The sequence below is a fragment of the Danio rerio genome, chromosome 1 (assembly GCF_049306965.1).
Source record: "Danio rerio strain Tuebingen ecotype United States chromosome 1, GRCz12tu, whole genome shotgun sequence".
Taxonomy (NCBI): domain Eukaryota; kingdom Metazoa; phylum Chordata; class Actinopteri; order Cypriniformes; family Danionidae; genus Danio; species Danio rerio.
The window spans coordinates 8330001-8344635 of record NC_133176.1 but is presented as its reverse complement, the minus strand read 5'-3'; the positions used below and the strand labels follow the sequence as shown (position 1 = coordinate 8344635).

Below are 14635 nucleotides of genomic sequence, written 5' to 3'. Positions count from 1 at the left end.
TTAATGCTTTTATTCTAGCCGAGATAAAACAAAATAAGGCTTTCTCCAGAAGAAAAAATATTATCAGATATACTGTGAAAAATGCCTTGCTCTATTGAACATCATTTGGGAATTATTTAAACAAATTAATAAATAAACTCTTTGACTTAAGCTGTACTGTTTGTATCGATACATAACAGGTAGTGTATCAGATGTACATACACTAAAGTTTGGAGCCGATCCTCAGTTTTGGTGCGAGTGTGGAAATCCCTCTGTCCCGAATCTCCTCTCACAGCTGCCACTTTTAAACGCACGCTCATTTATTACAGGTCGCCAACACAAAAGGAGACATTTAAAAGGACAAAGAGCCTCAGCCGGCGCGTGAAGATCATCATACACAATGTAGAGCGAGACAGCAATGTTTCACTAACTGATCCTGTCAAATAAACATACATCACTGAAGAGCAGGACGAGTCACGCATTCTGAACCCTACAGAATAATGCTGACATTTGTCTAAGCGAGGAAATCATTTTAGTGATGGTATTTTGGCTGAAAGTATGGATAATGCGCTTCTGTGATTTTGAGATAGAGAAGACACGGAAACATCCAGAGACATTTATTCTCTGAGGGGAATGGCAGAAAGCTGCATGCGCTGACAGATTGATTCATTTACTGGCTCTCTGGAGTAAAGCTACACCTCCTTCACGCTCGCTCTGTCTTTTGCGCAAAAGGGACAGAAATGAAACTCTACTGCAGTCTGGACACTTTATTATGCACACCTTGCTAGAGGTTGGACCTTCACAATTGCCCCAAAGTGATAGTTCAAGCAAAAACAAAATATTATTTCCAGTGACTTCAACTGGTTCCTAACATTTTTGAGTTTCTTTTTTGGTAACACTTTATAATAACTCCACACTATGAATAATTTATTAATCAATATAAATACACGGATAACTATAATACTTGATTCCGATTGGTCAGTCGTGACATTCCAGTGTATGTTATTCCCAGATAACAACAGCTAATAACACAGGCTTATCCGGGTACTTCAAATTTGAACCATAAGTGAATATGTTTAAATCATATATATATATATATATATATATATATATATATATATATATATATATATATATATATATATATATATATATATATATATATATATATATATATATGTATATATATATATATATATATATATATATATATATATGTATATATATATATATATATATATATATATATATATATATATATATATATATGTATGTGTGTGTGTGTGTGTGTGTGTGTGTGTATGTATGTATGTATGTATGCATGTATGTATGTGTATGTATATGTATATATATATATATATATATATATATATATATATATATATATATATATATATATATATATATATATATATATATATGACAATATTTAAAATTAAATAATTAATAACATTTTTTAAAAACCATTTTAAGGTTAAAAAATTTATTGATTATTAGCCCTCTTAAGCTATATATTTTTTTTTCATCGATAGTCTACATAACAAACCATCGTTTTATAATAACTTTCCTAATTACTCTAACCTGCCTAGTTAACCTAATTAACCCAGTTAAGCCTTTAAATGTCACTTCAAGTTAAATAGAAGTTTCTTGAAAAAATTTCTAGTGAAATATTATGTGAAATCCTTCGACACCATGGACATGCTCCTAGTAACTAGTTATCTCTTAAGAGCAATCACTATCTGTTCATTAGCTACTACAGCAGGGGAGTTCTCGAGATCTACCTGAGCTCAAACTTTCCTCTCGTCTTGCAAACGTGCCGGGACAGTCTCTCTGCCGGGACAGCATGCCAAACAAACTTTATAATCCATCATCAGCTATGTGTGAACTCTTGAAAATTAAAATGGCTGAAGTAAGAAAAAATAAGGATCCACTTAGTAGCAGAGAAAGTTTGGTTGGCGATACCATTCAGAAACATAGCAGTACTTCTTCCTGAAGGTGTTCAGACATGTTAATCTTGTAATTAACAAAATGCTGTTCGTACAACACAACAAAAGACCCTTATTTCAGATTCTAGAAAACTTCCAAATCTCAAACAAGACCTTTATTGTGTCATTCCACCAAATAGAATTACAACAGAGATGAGATGCATCTTCTGGAAAAGCCCCAAAAACAAACAAAAGTACAACCCAAATAGAAAAAAAGGCAAACAAATCTAGCTACGTCTCCCATGGCTGTTCAGCGGAAAGCAAATCTCATATTATTAGCATGGAACCAAATTTGCACGTCACAACTTACTCGCTATGACACTCTGACATAAGAATTGACAAACGTCCATTACAGTTTATAAAACATATGAACAGTTTCCTCCCTGGCCACCGTACGGATACACTCTCACTGAGAGCAGAATAGATTTCAGACAAAAAAAAAAAAGTGTTTTCTGTCAAGATACACTGAGAAGAAAACAAAATGAAAACACTTTACTTGAAGAGGTGTACATAAGACTGCAATGAATGTGAATGAGATTGTATACATGCTTATGGCGACTGGCATTGTGTCATTTGCTCAGTTTTGAATGCAAAGATGACATTGTTTATTATAACAACTTGTCATAAATCTGTCATGAACATTATCGTCATGGGGCCATAATAATTGTGTCATCCAAAGTGGCGTTATTTGTATAAATACACTGTCATTAATACTGACATTGTGATGACAAATTCAGCTTGTACCACTCTAGTTGAAGTCCAAAAAAAGAATGACACTGTTATAAATTTATAACATATTTATAATGGCTTCATGACAGTCATGTTTATGGCAGATTTATGACAAGTTTTGTTATCTTGGTTATGTCAAGTTGTCTTGACAAAGGTTCTGTTGTATTTGTCAACCCAGTATCATTATGGATATGTACTCCTATATACATTTCTGAAGAGCGCCAAGTATGTCCCAGGAGGTACGTTTATTGCAGTTTTTGTATGTTTTTCAGATCTCAAATTTCCCCCACGAGTGCCATTTGCACATGTTCTTCTTGAGTATATCCATCATAGGCTGCTGTCGACTGACTGACTGAGCAATTGTCTGACCCTCCTTCCTCCTTTTTCAAAACCCAACCGATAGTTTTTTTTAGATGCACCAATTGATCACCGCCCACCCACTTCTCTAAACCCAACCGACAGTGTTTTTTTCCAAAGCAATACACAAAAAGAAAATCCCTCTCAGCTGCCTGATTTTTTTTTACCACTTTTTCAGATCTTATCCTTCTCTCACCCTGTTATTAAGCCATTTTGTTTAACTATTTAGCTTTTTTTTTTTTTTTCATCTGCTTTCTAAAACTGTTCTTTGCTGGACTCGAACCTCGTCGCCGCGGTCAACTTTGCTCCACTTTACAAGCCAGGCGATGTATGTGGTGAGCCACTGGACAAACTAGTAACAGCAGAAAAACCGTCCACACGAAATAAAGCGGTCAGTTGGTGAGCCCAAAAAGAAGAAATACTGACATAAACATCTGGCCACATAATTCACGATCTCCAGAAATGTACATAGAGGTTTGTTTTCAGAATGAGCCTTTGTTGGATAATTTTTAACAGCGTCGATAATATTTAATAACATTTTGCTGACAAATTCAGCTTGTACCACTGTAGTTGAAGTGCAAAAAAAATATGAATGACACTGTTATAAAATTAATAACATATTTATAATGGCTTCATGACAGTCATGTTTATGACAGAATTATGACAAGTTTTGTTATCTTGGATATGTCAAGTTGTCATGTCAAAGACAAAAAACAGGTTGTGATGTATTTGTCAACCCAGGCTCATTATGGATATGTACCCCTATATACATTTTTGGGGAGTGCGAAATACGTCAAAGAAGCTTCGTTTTTTGCAGTTTTTGTTTTCGCAAATCCACCGGAGGCCACTGTGTACGCTTTTTTAGATCATAAATGTATATTGTGAGTGCCATTTGTGCCTGTTCTTCATGTGTATATCCACCAGAGGCCGCTGTCGACTGACTGACTGACTGACCGATCGACTGAACCACCCTCCTCCTTCCGTAAACCCAACTGACAGTGTTTTCAAAAGCAATCTAGAAAAAGAAAAGCCCTCGCGACCTTTCATTTTTAGATTTTACCACATTCTCACCCTATTATTTACTATTTCTGTTTTTGTCTTACCTGCTTTCTGAGATAATTAACCCAACCTGTGAGATCTCTTCGCTCTAAGGATCGACTCTATCACACTTGAAATGTCAAGGTGATTGAGCTTTTTTAGTTGCCGCTCCAAGACTTTGGAACAATCTTACACTCTACTTAAGAACATCTCCAACTTCCAAGTCTTTTCAGACGTTACTGAAAGCACACTTATTTTCTTTAGTTTTTAATCATGTGTTGTGAGATTATCTATTTTGGTTTCTGTATGTATTCATGTATTATATGTTTTTTTATGTACAGCACTTTGGAACCCATTATGGCTGAGTTTCGCTTCTGAAACCGTTTCTTAGAGGACTCGAACCCTGTCATCTTAGTCAACTCCAATAAGCATGCATAAAATCTCATTCACATTTATGACATTTGTCGTGTCATGATTTAATGATGTCTTATGAACACCCATTCATGTTAAACTGTTACCAAAAAAAAAAACAAGTTCTCCATTGGAGATCAGTAGTTTGAGTTTGCATTGTGCCCTCCAACATTAGTAAATATTGCCGTCCTGAATATATATATCAATCTTTCTATAAATTCACTACGTGATGAATTAAATACAACAACATATTTTCAACACAAGGTCTGGGTGAGTCTGTTTGCACACTGGCGGCTCAGTTGTATATATTCAAATTGATTTCACACATATGTACATAACGATTGACGAATCCATGGTCAATTCGCTCCATTGGCACGTCCATCGATGCTTTTGTGCCATTGAGGAAGGCACTTAATTCCCGTTAGCTCAAGGTGTGGTTTGGCTGCCCCGTGTGCTCATTCTCAGCCTTGTTTAATAACTCCTACATGAGTACAAAACCAGGAGAAAATTGCTGAGATCATTTAAAAACATGAAGAAGAGTGTGAGAGAAAATAATCCTTGGTATCCATCCAGTGTTGTCCATTATTAAATCCACTATGGTACAAGAGAATGCAATCCACAATTTCCTCATTCTCATTCAGATTCAAGAGTAATCCAAGTGTCTTGTAAGCGCTCATACTGTAGGTCTCTGTGTCCACAAGTCAGAAATGGAAGAGAAAATAACTTGAGGCATCAACATCAGCAGTATAGGGTGAATGGATAGTGCTCAAAAAGGCTTTTAAACTTACTGTACGTCAACAGAAATTAAAAGTATATTTTCCTCATAATCCTTAACTTTATATTCATTTAATAATTTACTCTCATGTCATTCCAAGACTTTTGTGCAATTTAAAACTTAAATTATAAGATATTTTAAAAATGAATCAATCACTATTTCTGAACCTCCTTTGGAAGCCTTTTGTTTCATGAAAGAGACTTTTTATTTGTACGTATGTTTTAAAGAAATACTGTAAAAACTGTAAATATTTGATTTTACATTTGAAAGAAATATTATCAGTAGTACGACTTTCTCCATCTTTGAAACTCAAATTATAAGATGTTTGAAATTAATTCATCACCATTTTTATTGGAAGCCTATTATTATTATTATTATTATTATTATTATTATTATTATTATTCGAACCAGCGACCTTCTTGCTGTGAGGTGAACGTGCTACCCACTGCGCCACTGTGCAGCCCCATTTTTATTATTTATTTATTTATTTATTTATTATTATTTTTTTTTTTATTATTGTTACCAGTAGTTTTCAGAATAAAACAGATTTTATTACACTCAAATACAACTATTATCCTAAAAAATGTAAAAAAAAAAATCATAAAAAGTTAAGGAAACCAAGAATTAAGTATTTGGGTAGATGAGAGGAATATGAGTGAAATATTGATGCTTTTCATTCATTTTTTGGATAATTTTCTGTGGTTACAGATTTGTCGCACCTCTAACATAAATAGCTTACTGCGGAATGAACCGCCAAATACTCTGGCATATCCCCTTCTAGTTGCAATTAATTCTAGCTGCATGTAAAATCTGAGGAAGCCAAGAATTATGTATTTGGGTGCATGAGAAGAATATAAGTGGAATATTGACATTTTTCACCCATTTTCATAGGTAAAAAATTTGCTGAAACCTTGATATAAAGTAAACAGAATAAAAATAAGTTTCTTGGCTTTTTGGGAATTAATATAAAATGTCACATTTGGGAATAAAAAAAAATTATACCTTTTTCAAACTGAATCAAAAATTAAATTGCTTTTAATTAATTGGTTCGGATACAAATTATAAATTGAATCAGGCTGTCAGTCAATTTGAATAATATGTATAAATATTTGGATATTTTGGGAATTTTGCAACGTTGAATTATTATTATTACTTTTATAATTAATTGTTTTTATTTTTTATTGACTTTGAACAGAGGGACAGAAATTATTTATTTATTAATGCATTCATTCATTCATTTTTCTTCAGCTTAGTTGGTCATCACAGCGGAATGAACCACCAAATACTTAGGCACATGCCCATGTAGCAGCAATTACTTCTAGCTGCATTTAAAATGAGGAAGCGAAGAATTACATATTTGGGTACATGAGACGCATACGAGTAGAGTATTGACATTTTTCTGGATAGTTTTCATTGGTTAAAAATTTGGTGCACCCTAAATACATTTTAGGATGTTTTGCAACGTTAAATTTTTATTATTACTTTTTTAATTACATTTTTATTGACTTTCATTAGAGGGGCAAGTCATTTTTCATTCATTTATTCATTCATCAAATTTCCTTCAGCTTAGTCCCAGATTTATCAGGGGTCACCACAGCGGAATGAACCACCAAATACTCTAGCAAATGTCCTTCTAGCTGCATTTATTTATTAATTTTGGTTGTATGTCTCTAAAATTAATAAAGTGTCTTTTGGAACAACATGAAGGTAAATAAACAACAAAAGAAACCAAAATATTGTGAACTGTCCCTTTAAGTGACCTACATCTGCTTACATTCGTATTTAAATACAAAAACACGGAATAGCTTTTGGAATAGTTTCAAGGCACTTTGGTTGATCAGTTTTCCCTTTAAAGTCTCCTTAATTCCTGAAGTCATTCAGTAATCCCAATGTAACGTACGGTGCTGGTAGATGAATCTGAAGGGCCTGGACGTTACACAACCGTATTCCTGTGCCGGTATGGCGGAGGTGGCAGAACCGGTCCTGGTCTCTTATTAAACTCCGATACGAACTCCGGGTTATCAGCCACGGCCAAACGACTCCGAATGCTGTGTCTGTACAGGTGTTTGCTTTTGCACGTCTGCGTTGGGTCTTGAGGGTTCGCTTGGGTCACCTTTGGAGGCAAACTGTGCTGCCAATAATCAGGATTATCGAAATTCTTCTTGGACTTCCTATCAGCCATTACAGTCCCAGTGTGTCCTGTTTGAAGCATGTTAACCGGGTAAACGAGGTGACCAGGAAGGCCGGATATGCTTTTATTTGGGACTGTGGATTTCGGTACTTGAGACTGACTCGCCAGACAAGGTTGGATCTGTTGACTGACGAGAGAGATTTGGGATAATAAAGAGGGATTGGCGGACATGCTTGAGGAATTGGACTCGACGGCGTGTGAAGACTGGGAATGCTGGCCGTTTTGGCTCATCGCTCTGGTTTGGGGGGGTTGAACAGGTGGGATGGCGAAATGAACATGTGTTCCCTGGCCGTGGTGATGGGCTTTTCCTGGTTGTGTGGAGAGGATAATGTGGCTGCTCGCGGCGCTGGTCGCTGTTGTCATCTGTAGAGGGATGGAGGATCCATTTCGCCTCATGATCTCCAGGTTTGTCCCACCGGTGGTGTTGTATGCGTTGAGGTAAAGGGGTTCGTTGATGTATTCGTCTTCTTCGGCTTTGGATTTTTTGTCAGGTGTGCTGTGGTAACCCGGGTTGTCCAGTGCAGTAATGTTTCCATTTTTCCGATGGTTTACGAAAGGATTCTCCTCGACAGGACTGAGATGGTCTGTAGGCACAGAGGACAATTCAAATCAGCGTGATAAAAATGGCAAATGCTTATCAAAGAAGAAATAGTATGTATAGATGTGTACACACCAACTTGTCATATTTATTTATTTAACCTTTAGTTTTTATTTTTATTTGAAATTTTAGGTGATTGTTTTGCTTTTATTTTGTAGTTTTTAAATATGTAACTTTATATTTTTTAATAATTTTTTATTTATTTATTTTATTTGGTTACCAAGACATAGTTTCTAAATTTCTTTCAAAGTGTTCCTCTATATATTTAGTTGTTATGATACCCATCATTTGCAGATCTGCCACTTTACCAAACTACAAATCCCATCACGCCCAGCACTCACACACCAGCTCTAGATCACCCCTTGATTTCACAGACACAATTGCAGATTATGCTCACTGATTACTTGGACAATTTAACCACCACAGACACACTCAGGGCCTGTTTACACTAATGCATTTTAGTTTTAAAATGGCATTTTAGAATGAAAATGATCCACATCCACACTGGCGTTTCACCTAGCAATTCTGTAAAGATCTCCGTCAACACTTTATACCGCTGAAAACACACATAACGTGACCACACACTCTGTCATGTGCTGCTGTGTATGCAGAGGTCTGAGCTCCAGGCAGTCAGCAGGTGCTTTGAGCACACCTACCAAGGTGAGAGCAACGCACATCAGACAGTTCATTAAGTATTTACAGATGGGTCTCATCTTACTATAGTTGTTAAACGAGATATTTAATTCATCTTGTCTAGGACTCTTTGGTATTTTGAATCTATTACTTGTTCTCAGGTAACGTGTTTTGGATGAGCGCAAAGATAGGTTAATATATTAATTTATGTAATTTCGTACTCTCATTCTGCATATTTGACTGATTGCTTGCCTTTATTTCTTATATTGTATAAACTTATTGTATGTTATATTTTTATAATATTTATAATGGCCATTATTAGCTTGATTAGCTAAATATTAGCTAAATAGCTTGAATCAAGTTAACCAGATATAATAATATTAATAATAATATTTATTTATTTATTTATTCATTCCTTTATTTATTATTATTTTTTTATTCTTTATTCTCAACTCTAAATAAGAATAATAAATAACTTGATTCAAGTTAATCAGAAATAAATATAATATTTATTTATTTATTTATTTATTTATTTATTCATATTAGGAACTGTAAAAAAGAATAATAAATAACTTGATTCAAGTTAACCAGATATAATAATAAAATTGATTTATATTTTTGTTATTATTTATTATTATTATTTTTTATTATTTGGAACTTTAAAAAGGAATAATAAATAACTTGATTTAAGTTAACCAGATAATAATAATAATAATAATAATAATAATAATAATGACTATTTATTTAATTATTTATATTCTGAAGTCTGAATGTAAATTCAGAACTCTAAATAAAACATATACTTGTAATAATCAGAATTCCGTGTCATGTAAGCACCTTATGTGTCAAATCACAGGAGCATTCTCAAAGCAGTGTATGTACATCTATAATCTATGGATATTACAGATCTTAATGCAGTGAATGCACTGTACAAACAATTATTGGTCTGAGTGCAATTAAACAGACAGAACTACAGAACAGACGCATTTTAGAGAGGAAATTTTGCAGACATTAAAAGGAACATCTCGGCCTACATTTGTACGAGTCTCCTGACCTACATTTTACAATTCATTGCGTTCTTTTGTGTTATTGTTCAGAATATGAATGAGAATTAATGAGCTGATTAAATTACCCTTCACATAATAAATATGCAGCATAACAAATGAGCAAGAATCTCTAGTACTTCCAGAAGAGAGTGTCACTTTTAGTTTATCGTCAAAACACATTCATGCTTGAAAATAAATGCTTTTTGCAGCAAGAACCATTTTTAGTTCCTTAAACAACCCTTCAGTGATTTTGTTCTCTTTTTTAAGAACATTTTATTCTATGAGCCTTTTTCTACTATAACAAAAGTGTAGTCTTTGCAAGGGTTCTATTAATGTTGAAGGTTCCCCATGGATATTCAATTCAACTCAATTTATCTTTATTTCTATAGCGCATACTACAATGTAGATTTTACAAAGTTCCATTCCTTCATTCATTTTCCTTCGGCTTAGTCTCCGATTATCAGAGGTCCCCACATCGGAATGAACCACCAACTATTCCTTTATATGTTTTACATAGCGGAAGCTCTTCCAGCCACAACCCAGTACTGGGAAACACTCCTACACTCTCACATTTACATACTATGGCCAATTTAAATACATCTAATCCACTTATATCAGATGTCTTTGGACTGTGGGGGAAACCGGAGCACCCAGAGGAAACCCACACCAACACAGGGATAACATGCAAACTCCCCACAGAAACGGCAACTGGCCCAGCTTGAATTCGAACCAGCAACCTTCTTGCTGCGAGGCAACAATTCTAACCACTGAGCCACCATGCCGCCCTGCATTAAGTTCCAGTAAAATAAAACTGCTTCAGTCCAGTTTTTACAGTTCAAGCATAAAATTAACAGATTTATAATATAAACTGATATACAATAGTACTGTCTGGTTTTTTAATCTGATTGGCTTATAGCCGTGTTATATTTTGCCAGTAACAGCATCGTATCGTCTCTTCACTCTTCACCTGTGTAAATTACTTCACCCACATACAGCAACAAGCAGAGGACACTCTACAGTTTGACAAATATTGCAGCGGTTGGACAACTTAATGTACTTTTAAGGCTTTTTAGTCGAGAATGTAGTTGTTTAGGTTGCACTCATGCAGTTTATTTATAAAAATAGTGCCTATTTTTAAATATTTACTATTTCTAAGAGACAGCATGTCTGCGGCCAATAGCCTGCCGTACTGAGCAGACCAAAGACGTTTGACGTTGTCTATCCACAAGATGGCAACAGGACCGCATAATAAGCCCTTAGAAGGTTAAAACAGTGTTCTAATATTATAATATAATAGTGTTATATATTATAAGTCAATCTCTCTCTTTTGTATGTTGTAGTGCTGTATTTATACCATATAATTGTTGTTTATTGCGTGTGAAATAGGACTCACATATCAGGAATGTGTGTTGTGTTGGCAGAAAGAAATGAGAAATACTCGTATGTGTTTAGCATTTTTCCTTATCGCAAACACAACAGTGACCTAGTGGTGATTGTGCTGCTTTTTTCGGGGTTAATTATTGTGATATCCGGATTGCAACAGAGAAATACTGTAGACTGTAATACTGTAAAGATATATCTCTGTAGACAAAAGACATTTCATGTCACGTTCATCCATATAATCTTAAAATGTCAGCAAAATCCTCTGTTTTGTTATCACTTCAGACATTTCGCTAGAGAATCATTCAAACACTAGCTCTAAAGTGAAGTAGGCTTATTAGTAACAGTTTATGCGGTTCTGACCTGAGCTGCAGATGTGAATGAATGGTGGAAGAGAATAGTTCCTAATACAAACAGGTTTTTGGACTCTCCGTGTTTGATTTTTTAAAAATATATACACACGCTTGTGTCGTTGAACTGTTGTATAAACATAATGTCACACTCGTAGCAGTGCAATATGGCTGTATATCAGGACTGGTGGGACACAACACACCAATGCACGCCTCCCACCAGTGCTGATATACAGCCATCTCACTGCTACTTGTGAGATATTGCTCATATATATATATATATATATATATATATATATATATATATATATATATATATATATATATATATATATATATATATATATATATATATATTTTTTTTTTTTTTTTTTTTTTTTCAGAATAAAGGCTTAAACAAAACATTAGAACTGTAAATATTAATATAGTAATCAATATAGTATCAATATAGAAGGACACAATGAAATGTTATGTCACATTGTATTGCTGTTTCTGATTTAAAGTGTTATATTTAAAAATATAACTAAATTACTTTTAAAATTTGTAAAAAGTCTGGATGAGAAATTCTTTAAAAGGCATTAAACAAATCACTCAAACTCCGAACAGTGAAACAGTCTTTTAAAATACATTAATTTAATAGTCAGTTTGTGTTAGTAACACACAGCCTGCTAGCTTTAGTTTAACTACTGAAACAGCGGGTAGCCCACTTCTAGTTAACCACCCACAATTCATTGGCACTCTTTAGTTTGAAGCCTCTGAGGTGAAGGATGAGACCATTAACTGCTGCCAAAATTTGTAATGGAGGAACTCAGAATCTATTGATTTATCGTCCCACTCAACCCACCATGCTTGGATTAATGTTTTACTCCAGACACTCTTTTGTTTTAAACTATCTGAGGCTGAAATGGAGCGACCGCAATATTATCGACCAGAGTATGTGTAATAAAAGACTTTCAGTGGTGATTTACACCAAACTAATTCATGCAGACCCAGAAGCATCATGCACATGCCAAGTGGATTTCGGATAAAAAGGCATGCAATGATTTATCGAATAGTTTTAAAATATCTTATATCTGGTTATATATACAGTATATGTAACATTTGGTTATCATTTACTCATCTTCCTCTTGTTCCATAGTCATACTAAATAATTTTTGGGGAAAAAAACACCTACTGACTAATACAGTGCTCAGCATAATTAAGTCTCTCTTTTAAATTCATTATTTTTTTTTTTAAAAGGAAGCTATACAATATTATATTTGTGCATATCCATTAGATTAGTCAGTACTGAAGCCAAATCTTTAGCTTATCTAACAAAATAAAAACTATAGTACACCCAAATGTGAAATAGAAAAATATGAAATACAAATTTTCATTTATAATTAAATACAAATATATCCCAAAGCAAAAAAGGGAAAAAAAATAAGTAGAATTATTTTTAGGTTGTAATTTTTTTTACCTAACCTTTTTTTAAGATTGGTTTGCTCAGTAGCTCAACATGAACGGAGCACAGCAGACTAGAGTTTAAGTCCGACGAAGTTCCAGAAACTAGGAAAAACTAAACCCAAAAAAGCAGCATGTGGTTCTGATGGCTTTTCTAGTGTGCTTTTGAAAACACTATCGGTTGGGTTTAGGAAAGGTGGTATGTAGGTAAGTCCATATCAAGCTGATATATTATGCACAATGACAATGAACACGCACAAAAAAATACATTAGTATGTAAAGAATTATATACAGCAGCCTCTAGTGGATTTACATTAAAATGGCATGTATGAAACATTTGAGATCGTCAAGAATGTACACTGCGCCCTCTAGTGGATTTTTATAAACACAAAAACTGCCAGCAAATATTCTCCATTGTGCATATTTGTTGGTTCTTAAAAAATTTAGCCCTGGGCACATATTTCCAATGATACTGGGTTGCATTTCACAGCTTAATTTGAGTGATCTGTGTACTGTACCTGAGGTTGACTTGTTCATAGGGCTCATGTATCCATCTTCGTCTGTGTTTTTCAGACTCCTCTCGCCGAGAAAGACGGTCGGGTCTGCACTGTAGCGCTGGCCATCGCAGTCATCCCCTGATCCTGACATGGGCTGCTGCTTCTTCAGGCTCCCGTTACAGTGCTGTTCCTCTAGAACGTTCAGTCCCGCAGCTTGAGTGCTCACAGGAACAAACACAGCACTCGCTGAAGCAGGAACATCACGAGAACAAGCCCCCATCCCGTCTTCAGGACTGAAAACCCTGTCACGACACCTCAGAGTCTATATGTGGGACAAAAGTAAAGATTAGGTGCATTACGCTCTTGACTACAATGATACAAAATGACACTTTGAACCAACGTAAAATAAAATAACATTTTGTTTTGTAATTTATAGTTTAACTTTGATTCAAACTATAAAATTGAATTTAATCTACAACAAAATATTTATTGTGGTCAAGAAAAAAAAAATGAAATATTGGCCAAAATTGAAATACAAATTTTATTTGTTTTACTTTAATACAAAGAAAACCACCTACTATTTGGGTCAGATAAATCAGCATTTTGATGAGTTGATCAGTGATTTTTTTTATTTTTATTTATTTTTTTTAGACTTGATAACTGATAATTAATAATAATAATCATATGGTAATACTGGCCAGCTTTATCCCATCATCCTTTAAATTGATTGGTGGGCACAAGAGCATCACAAATAAATGAATGAGAACTATATTTGTAAAAGACAATCCACAAAAAAACTGTAATAATAAATAGTATAGTAAATTTCCTGAAGAAACCGTGAGTGAGGTTTCTGTGTCAGATTGCAAGATAGTGGTGGAAAATGGCCAAATGTATCTGTTTATGTAGTTGCTAAGGTATTTTGGATGGTTGCTAGGCTATGTCAATGCAGTTTATTAGGTAAAACAAAAGAAGCTTTCATCACCTTAATCAAAAGTACCCAAACTACATCTTTCTATAGTGTCCCTATTCTGGGATAAAGCAACTTTAATGTTTTCATTTTGTTCTTGATCACTGATAAAAATTATTTTCTTTAATGTATTTTGTTGTAATACACCTTGGTGAGAACAAAAAAATTAAAATAATTATAATTAAATAAAATATTTTTTTATTAATAAATAAAACAATTTTTAATTAAAAAATTAAAATAAATGAAAAAATCAAAT

The 14635-nt window shown here is 34.0% G+C and overlaps 1 protein-coding gene across 2 annotated transcripts in view; it reads right to left on the bottom strand.

Moving 5' to 3' along the window:
* Window positions 1-6352: 6352 nt before the first annotated feature.
* The window catches only part of erbb4a (erb-b2 receptor tyrosine kinase 4a), a 261739-nt gene continuing 253456 nt past the window's right edge, over window positions 6353-14635 (bottom strand). Inside the window, 2 exon segments of one of the 2 annotated variants that reach the window (NM_001143751.2) lie at window positions 6353-8049; window positions 13434-13734. In NM_001143751.2, coding sequence (NP_001137223.2) covers window positions 7208-8049; window positions 13434-13734 — 1143 coding nt within the window. In that variant the 3' untranslated portion in view covers window positions 6353-7207. 2 annotated transcript variants of the gene reach the window in all.